Source organism: Penaeus chinensis, chromosome 2, assembly GCF_019202785.1.
Source record: "Penaeus chinensis breed Huanghai No. 1 chromosome 2, ASM1920278v2, whole genome shotgun sequence".
Lineage (NCBI taxonomy): Eukaryota > Metazoa > Arthropoda > Malacostraca > Decapoda > Penaeidae > Penaeus > Penaeus chinensis.
Genome location: NC_061820.1, coordinates 44,870,086 through 44,879,738, shown reverse-complemented (window position 1 = coordinate 44,879,738; position 9,653 = coordinate 44,870,086). Strand labels below are relative to the sequence as shown.

At 51.3% G+C, this 9,653-nt stretch overlaps 1 protein-coding gene across 1 annotated transcript; it reads left to right on the top strand.

The window, feature by feature from the left end:
• The first annotated feature begins 408 nt into the window (after positions 1 to 408).
• Positions 409 to 1,230, top strand: LOC125035151 (craniofacial development protein 2-like). The gene has a single exon (XM_047627357.1). The coding sequence runs from the start codon at positions 409 to 411 to the stop codon at positions 1,228 to 1,230; it is 822 nt and encodes a 273-aa protein (XP_047483313.1).
• The last annotated feature ends 8,423 nt before the right edge of the window (positions 1,231 to 9,653 follow it).

Genomic DNA, 9,653 nt, shown 5'->3' with positions numbered 1-9,653 from the left:
GAGAGGGGGGGCTTGCTGCTCGTCCTCCAAACACCTTGCCCAGGCTACGTAGTTCCACTGGAGAGGACACTCCAGCGTCACTGAAAGGTGCCGACACAACACGGGAGATGCGCAGTTACCGGTTATAAGCCCAACTGATTGGCGAAGGAAACGGGCGCCAGGGGCCATCTCTGACGGTGGGAGGGACCATTGCAGTCCCACTGAACAGCTACCGCCCGCCTCGAGCTGGGCAGCCCCCAGCCACTTAGGTGCTGTTCCGCCATGGCTCATCTGCTCCACTGGGTGCATGGAGATTAGAGTTCCGACTTGAAAAGTGGGCCAAAAAAGACCGCACCAGGCAACAACAAATACAAAAGAAAATCTCCGAAGACCCCATGTCTTCGCTTTGCTACTTGGAATGTCAGGACCATGTGTCCCGGCCTCTCCCCCAACATCCAACAGGTTGATGATGCCAGGAAAACAGCTGTCATCGACAGAGAGCTCTCTCGGCTAGGTGTAGACATTGCATGCTTGCAGGAGACGAGGCTTGCAGACAGTGGCACCCTCAGAGAAAAGAGCTACACCTTCTTCTGGAAAGGTAAACCCCCTGAAGAACCCCGCCAGCATGGTGTCGGTTTTGCCATAAAGAACACACTGATGACCTCCATCGAGCCCCCTTCAGCAGGCACAGAGAGAATTCTGACCCTCCGCCTGTCCACGTCTTTCGGCTCAGCCACCATCATCAGTGTGTACGCGCCCACGCTGTACTCTACCCCTGAGGATAAGGACCAGTTTTATGGTGCCCTGGATGATATCATATCCCAAACCCCCAGCACTGACATGCTTTACCTCCTTGGCGACTTCAACGCCAGAGTGGGAGCTGACCACGAGGCTTGGCTCTCCTGTCTCGGTGCCTATGGACGCGGGAAGATAAATGACAATGGCCAGCGTCTGCTAGAGCTGTGCTGCTACCACGGCCTATGCGTCACCAACACCTTCCCGTGCAAAGAAATCGATCAGGTCTCCTGGAGACATCCTCGTTCACGCCACTGGCACCAGCTCGACTTGGTATTGACCAGACGCAAGGACCTTGCTAGCGTCCTCCTCACCCGTACCTACCACAGTGCTGACTGCGACACTGACCATTCCCTCGTCGCCAGTAAGGAAGATACATCACAGCAAGAAGAGCGGACAGGCCACGCGTCAACACCTGCAATGCCAGAAACCCCCTTAAGATGCAGGGCTTCCTGAACCTTCTCAACGTGACCCTAGCAAGGGCGATGTCTGAAGACGACACCACAGACCTCATCTGGTCCCACCTGCGGGACTCGATCTACAGTGCAGCCATCTCCGCTTACGGAAAGAAGGACCACAATCACGCTGACTGGTTTGAGGCTCACTGGGACAGGATGGAGCCTGTGGTTGAGGCTAAGAGGAAGACCCTTCTGGCCTACAAGAACGCTCCAAACCCCACCACGCTTACTGCACTCAGGGTTGCCAGGAAAACATCCCAGCAGACAGCTCGACACTGCGCAAACACCTACTGGTTAAATCTCTGCAGTAGAATACAGCTTGCTGCAGACGTAGGAGATGCAAGAGGGATGTACGAGGGCATCAAGAAGGCGACAGGTCCAGCGTCCAGTAAGTCCGCCCCCCTCAAGACCAAGACAGGCGACGTGATCACCGACCAAGGCAAGCAGCTAGAACGATGGGTTGAGCACTACCTGGAGCTGTACGCCACGCAAAATGTTGTCGCTGATGCTGCCCTTGCCGACACCCCTGACCTGCCTGTAACAGAGGAACTTGATGCACTGCTCACAAAGGAGGAGCTCAGTAAAGCCATCAGCAATCTCTCAAGCGGAAAGGCCCCAGGGATTGACAGCATTCCAGCAGAGGTCCTAAAGAGTGGGAAACCTGCACTACTCGAGCCCCTGCACACCCTTCTCTGCAAATGTTGGGAGAAAGGACACATCCCTCAGGACATGCGTGATGCGAACATCGTCACCCTGTACAAAAACAAGGGTGACAAAAGCGACTGCAACAACTATCGAGGTATCTCTCTCCTGAGCATTGTGGGGAAGGTCTTCGCACGAGTCACCCTTACCCGCTTACAGACCCTCGCCTCCCGTGTCTACCCTGAGTCCCAGTGTGGCTTCCGTGCAGGCCGGTCAACAGTAGACATGGTATTCTCCCTGCGCCAGCTCCAAGAGAAGTGCCAGGAACAGCAGATGCCTCTCTACCTTGCCTTCATTGATTTAACAAAGGCGTTCGACATGGTCAGCAGGAGCGGACTCTTCCAGCTCCTTAAGAAGATCGGCTGTCCCCCACACCTGCTTGCTGTCGTCACGTCATTCCACTACAACATGCGCAGCATAGTGAGCTTCAACGGTGTCTCGTCCAGGGTTTTTCCTGTCAGTAGTGGTGTAAAGCAGGGCTGTGTCCTTGCGCTGACACTCTTTGGCATCTTCTCCATGCTCCTTCAGTACGCCTTCAATGACTGCATCAAAGGGGTGTACATCCACTCCAGAGCCGATGGCTAACTCCTCAACGTTGCCCGTCTCCGTGCCAAGACCAAAGTGAGAGAGGTGCTCATTCGCGAGATGCTCTTCGCCGATGATGCAGCCCTAGCCTTGCACACAGAAGAAGGTCTGCAGCAGCTTGTCAGTCGATTCTCCGCCGCCTGCAAGGAGTTTGGGCTCACCATCAGCCTGAAGAAAACGAGCGTCATGGCGCAGGGCACAGACCATCCCCCAACCATCACCATCGATGGGCACGTGCTGGAAGCTGTGGAAAACTTCACCTACCTTGGGTCCTCGATCTCAAGCTCACACTCACTGGAAACAGAAGTCAGCAGCAGGATCGCCAAGGCCACAGCAGTTATGTCGAAACTGTACCAGAGAGTTTGGAACAACTCCAGTCTTACGGAAAAGACTAAACTGCATGTCTACCAAGCCTGTGCGCTCAGCAGCCTCCTCTACAGCAGCGAAGCATGGACCCCCTACGCAAGGCATGAGAAGAAACTCCACAGCTTCCACCTCAGATGTCTACGACGCATTCTCCACATCCGCTGGCAGGACAAAATCCCAGACGTGGAGATACTACAGCGAGCAGGCATGAAGAGTATGGTGGCCATCTTGCGGGAGAGACGCTTGCGATGGCTCGGCCACGTGCGAAGGATGGACGCAGGTCGAATTCCAAAGGACCTCCTGTACGGAGAACTCGCCGAGGGCACACGGCCAAATGGGCGCCCCCGCCTCCGCTTCAAGGACGTCTGCAAAAGAGACATGAAGCAGTGCAACATCGATGTCTCCTCCTGGGAGAGCCTCGCTGAGGACCGGCCTTCCTGGCGCTCAACTGTGAAATCTGGCGTGAAGGAGGCCGAGGACGCGAGAAATGCAGCTCTGGCCGAGAAGAGAAGAAGGCGGAAGCAGAAAGCGCCAGCCAAAACATCAGTCAACGTTCGTCTGTGACAAATGCCAGAGGGATTGCCATTCGCGGTGGGACTATTCAGCCGCTCACGCCGTTGCCGCTGACCCTATCCCTACGGAACTACTCCATCGTCTCACGAGACGGAAGGATGCCGACGATCTATTCCATTTCTTCATATCCTTTTTTATTGTTGTATCGTTTCGTTTTATAATTTTATTTTTCTCCACATTTCGACGATCAAAGTGTTTAGGTTGTAAATGAATTGTTTATTTAACTATTTTATTCCATGTTTATTCTTATGTTTATTTTTATTTTTATGTTTATTCTTTGGGAGTTTATTAGCGAATAGAGAAATCTTTATTTTGCCAAATTGTCTTGATGAAATTGAGAGAGACGTAAATAGGAGAAAAGGGGGGAGGGGGAGAGTGATAAAGGGAGGATAACGATAAGAAATAAGGAATTGGGAGAACTAGATGGAGGAGGAGAGGAAGGGAGGAGAATGATAAGAAAGGGGGGTGATAATGATGGTAAGGAGGTGGAGGAGGAGGAGGAGAGAAGGGAAGGAAAACGATAAAAAAAAAGATGGATGGGAAAACAAATTAGAAGGGCAAGAGAAGGAAGAGAGGAATGAATTATAAGAAAAAGGGGAATGGGAGGACGAGAAAGAGAAGAAGGAAATGGGAGAACTAGGAGAAGGAGGGGAAGAGGAAGGGAGGAGAATGATAAGAAAGCAGGGAATTGGGAAAACTAGAAGGAAAAAGGAGAAAGAGGCTGGTAAGAACAGAAAAAAATATCTGGAAGACAGGAAGAAGAGGACAAAGAATGCATGAAGCACACAAGGAAAATAGAATAAAGAAGAAATGAAGAACAAACAAGGATAAAATAGAAAAAAAATGTATATATATATTTTTTTTTTTTACCTGAAAAACAGTATCGTAAAGAATACTTCAAAAAAAAATAGTCTAAAGAATAACAAAAGATAAACAATACTTCAAAGAATATGAAAAAAAGGGGAAAATGAAAACAAGAAAAGACATCAAAGCAAACATGATAAAAACCGAGAAGAGGGAAACCCAGCAACAGCGAGACGGAGTGAGATCATGGGAACGAACTTGAATTATCGTTATCAACATCCTATTCCCATTCCATCTCCACCCTGCGGTCTGAGGGAGAGTTCGGTGTAATTAGGAAGTTGCCAAGGAGATGGAGGCTAATTATCGAGGGATGAGGAAGGCATGGGGACGGAGAGTGCCATCCTGCAGGGCCACGGAGGAGGGAGCGGGGCACTGGCGCGGAGGAGAGGGGAGTGGTGGGGAGAGGAAGGGCACTGGTGGGGAGAAAAGGGGGGAGTGATGGAGAAACGGATAGCATTGATGGAGAGAAAAGAAAAAGTGATTGAGAGAGAGGGGGGAGGAGAGAGCGATGGCGAGAGACCGACAGACAGACAGACAGACTATAACATAGGAACTGAGTGCCGTCTTAGTGCCATATCATCATGCCAGAGAAATGAGAGAAAGAGCTATAGACGAGGAAAGACTCAAGATTTAAAGGAGAAAAGAACTGGATGCGAGGATGCGATAACGAACGAGAGGAGATGACAAAGACGCGAAAATATATACGGAGAATTATCCCATCCTCACCATGACCTGCAGCGACAGAGAGGAGAGAAAATTCATTCTAACAACGAGGGAGTTAGCAGACGAAGAGGACGAATTGGCGTTGGGACGAAAGCGCCGAAGGGAGAGAGGAAAGAAGGCGCAACAGGACGTGGCATTTTAGTGTCATTTCGCGGCGCCAAAGACGAGCGAGAAATGGCCAAGCGACGAGGAACCGCAACGGAAAAGGATAGGCATGGGGTTGGTATGGAGGCGTCGATGAAGAGGAGAATGGACGGAGAAGACGATTCGCCGCAGATAAGGGAAAAGACTTGGGACTCGGGGGACAAAGACGACATTTGCTGATTATCTTAGACATTGTGGAAGACACGAGGCCTGATTACAGCAAAGTTACATTAACGACAATACAATGAATACAAAAATAGACATTTACATACATCGTGCGAGTATACAACTAAACCAAACGCAATACAGTAATAAACCTCGTGCCTGAAATAGGAAAAAAAATGCTTTCCGCATTTCCCGCCACGAAAAGAAGGCGGAGGTGGAAGCGGGAAATTTAAACTTCATCGAAAGGACAGACTGAGAGTCACGTGACCAGTTCAAAGGGTCCAATTAAGCGAAGACTTGAAGCGCGAGAACCAGACAAGAAGGATTAATCAACTAATGATTAATCAAAAACAAAGGAGGGAAGGAAAAGAAAGGGAGAGAGTTAGAGGTAGAGAGAGAGAGAAATAGGGAGAAAGAGATTGTATATGAGGGAGAGAGAGTGAGAGAGAGAGAGAGAAAAACCCCCAACAAAAATCGGGAGATGGAGTCCCAAAGGGGGGTTTTTGGAAACACAAGTCACCCGGCAACCCTTGCCCGTTTGGGGCCCAAGCTGTATCGACACTCTCTTTCCCCTTGGATCCGCCAGCTACGTGAGAGGGGGGGCTTGCTGCCTCGTCCTCCAAACACCTTGCCCGGGCTACGTATTTTCCACGGGAGAGGAACTCCCACGTCACTGAAGGGCCGACACAAAAGGGGGAATGCGCAGTTACCGGGTTTTTAAAAAGCCCACTGTTTGGGGCGAGGAAACGGGCGCCGGGGGCCCCTCTCTGACGGGGGAGGACCATTGCAGTCCCCACACAAAAAACCCGCCCCCTCAGCGGGAAAACCCCCCCACCACTTAGTGCTGTTCCGCCAGGCTCATCGCTCCCTGGGTGCAGGGGAGATTAGGTTCCGACCTAAAGGGGCCAAAAAAGACCCACCAGGCAACAAAAAATAAAAAAGAAAACCCGAAACCCCATGTCCGCTTTGCTATTTGGAATGTCGGACCATGGTCCCGGCCTCTCCCCCAACTCCAACAGGTTGAGATCCAGGAAAACAGCTGTCATCGACAAGAGCCCCCTCCTAGGGGGTCCCCTTGAAGCCAAAACGAGCTTGCCAAATGCCCCCAAAAAAGACAACCCTTGGAAATAAATTAAAGAAGACGGGTCGTTTGCTAAAAACCCCCTCCAGCCCCCTTCAGCGGGGCACAAGAAAATTTCAAACCCTCCGCCTGCCACCTTTGGGCTCAGCCACCATCATCATTGTACGCGCCCACGCTGTACTAACACCCCTGAGGATAAGGGCCAGTTTATGGGGCCCTGGATGATACATATCCCAAACCCCAGACGACATCTTTACCTCCCTTTGGCGACTTAACCCAGAGTGGGAGCTGACCACGAGGCTTGGCTCTCCTGTCTCGGGGCCTAACCGGGGAAATTTTAAAAGACAATGGGCCCGCCTGCAGAGCGTGCTGCACCACGGCCTTTCGTCAACCAACACCTTCCCCTCAAAGAAATCACAGTCTCCTGGGGAAAATCCTCGTTCCGCCACCTGGCACCACTCGACTTGTATTGACCAACCAAGGACCTTGCCAGCGTCCTCCTCACCCTACCACCACTTCTGACGCGACCTGACCATTCCTCGTCGCAGTAAGGAAGAACTCACAGCAAGAAGACGACGCCACCGTCAACACCTGCAATGCCAGAAACCCCCCCTTAAGATGCAGGGCTTCCGAACCCTTTTCAACGTGACCCTAGCAAAGGGGGAGTCTGAAACGACCCACAGACCTCTCGGTCCCACCCCCGGGACTTTGATCTACAGTGCCCAGCCCTCTCCGCTACGGGAAAGAAGGGCCCAATCCGCTGATGTTTTAGGGTCCTGGGGGAGGAGGAGCCTGTGGTTTAGGCTAAGAGGAAAACCCTTCTGGCCTCAAGAACGCTCCAAACCCCCCACCTTTCTGCACTCAGGTTGCCCCGGAAAACATCCCAGCAGACACCAAAACTGCGCAAACACCTACGGGTTTAAATTTTTGCATAAAAAACAGCTTGTCAGCGTAGGAGATGCAAGAGGGATGACGAGGGCATCAAAAGGCGACAGGTCCACCCCAAAGCCCCCCCCCAAAAACCCAAAACCCGGGACGTGACACCGACCAAGGCAGCACTAGAACGATGGGTTTAGCAACCTGGGCTGTACGCCACCAAAATTGTTTCGCTGATCGGGGCCCTTCCCGCCCCAAACCCCTGACCTGCCGTAAAAAGGAACTTGATGCACTGCCCACAAAGAGGACCAGTAAAGCCATCAGCAACCCAAGCGGAAACCCCGAGGATTACAGCATTCCAAAAGGCCTAAAGAGTGGGAAACCTGCACACCACCGGGGCCCCCGCAAAAACCCTTCCGCAAATTTTGGGGAAAAAGGACACATCCCTCAGGACTGCGTGATGCAACATCGTCACCCTGTACAAAAAAAAGGGGGAAAAAAAGCGACTGCAACAACTATCGAGTATCCTCTCCTAGCTTTTTGGGGGGAAGGGTTTTCGCAAGACACCCTACCCGCTTACAGACCCTCGCCTCCCGGGTTAACCCTATCCCAGTGGGGCTTTCCTGCAGGCCGGTCAACATAGACGGTTTTCTCCCGCCCACCTCCCAAAGAGAAGGCCGGGGAAACAGCAATCCCCTTTTAAACCTTTCCCCTTCTTGATTAACAAAGGGTTCGAATGGCACGGGAGCGGACTCTTCCACCCCTTTAAGAAGACGGCTGTCCCCCACACCTGCTTGCTTCGTCACGTCATTCCACTACAACATGCGCAGAAATTTGAGCTTAAACGGTGTCACGTCCGGGGTTTTTCCGTCGTAGTGGTGTAAAGCAGGCTGTGCCCTTTTGCCCGACCCCTTTTTGGCATCTTCTCCTGCTCCTTCAGTGCCTTCAAGACTGCATAAAAGGGGTGTACATCCCCAAGCCGATGGAACTCCTACTTCCCCGTCCCTGCCAAGCCCAAAAGTGAAGAGGTTCATTCGCGAGATGCTCTTCCCCGATGATGCAGCCCTAGCCTGCACACAGAAAAGGGTCGCACCTTGTCAGTCGATTCTCCCCCGCCTGCAAGGAGTTTGGGCTCACCATCACCTGAAGAAAACGAGCGTCATGGGGGCAGGGCACAGACCATCCCCCAACCATCACCATCGATGGCACTTTCGGAATTTGGGGAAAACTTCACCTACCTTTGGGGGTCCTCGATCTCAAGTTCACACTCACTGAAACAGAACAGCAGCAGGATCCCCAAAGGCCCACGCAGTTTGTCGAAACTTCCCAGGGGTTTTTGGAACAACTCCTCTTAGGGGAAAAGACAAACGCATTCTCCAACCTGTCGCTAAAAGCAGCCTCCCTACAGCAGCGAAGCATGGCCCCCTACGCAAGGCATTAAAAAGAAAAACACCTTCAAGCCTTCACCCCAGGGGGGGCCCTTCCAAAAACCCCCAAGAATCCCGAGGGAAAACCCCCAAATGGGGGCCCCCCCCCCCTTTTAAGGACGTCTGCAAAAGAGACATGAAACGTGCAACACGATTTTTTCCCCCCTGGAAGGGCCCCGCGGGACCCCCGGGCCTTCCCCCTGGCGCTCAACGGGGAAATCTGGCGTGAAGGGGGCCGAGGGGCGCGAGAAAAGCAGCCTGGCCGAGAAAGAAGAAGGCGGAAGCAAAAGCCCAGCCAAAAAAAACAGCAACTTTCGTCTGTGACAAATCCAGAGGATTGCCATTCGCGTTGGACTATCAGCCGCTCACCCCTCCGGCTGACCCTTCCCCACGGGAAATACTCCATCGCCACGAGACGGGAAAGGGTCCGACGATCTTTCATTTCTTCATACCTTTTTTTTTGTTGTATCTTTCGTTTATAATTTTATTTTTCTCCACATTTCGACGATCAAAGTGTTTTGGTTGTAAAAGAATTGTTTATTTAACTATTTTATTTTCCTGTTTATTCTTTTTTTATTTTTATTTTTATGTTTATTCTTTTGGGGGTTTATTAGCGAATAGAGAAATCTTTATTTTGCCAAAATTGTCTTTATGAAATTTTTAAAAGACGTAAATAGGAAAAGGGGGAGGGGAGAGTATAAAGGAGGATAACGATAAAAATAAGGAATTGGAGAACTAGATGGGGGAGGAAGGAAGGAGGAGAATGATAAGAAAGGGGGGGGATAATGATGGGAAGGGGTGGAGGAGGAGGAAAAAGGGAAGGGGAAAACGATAAAAAAAAAGATGGATGGAAAACAAATTAGAAGGGGAAAAAAGGAAGAGAGGGAAAGAATTATAAGAAAAAGGGGGAAAGGG

Bases quoted from the DNA above. Each gene is read 5' to 3' on its own strand.
- LOC125035151 (XM_047627357.1), top strand. From the start codon at position 409: ATGTGTCCCGGCCTCTCCCCCAACATCCAACAGGTTGATGATGCCAGG.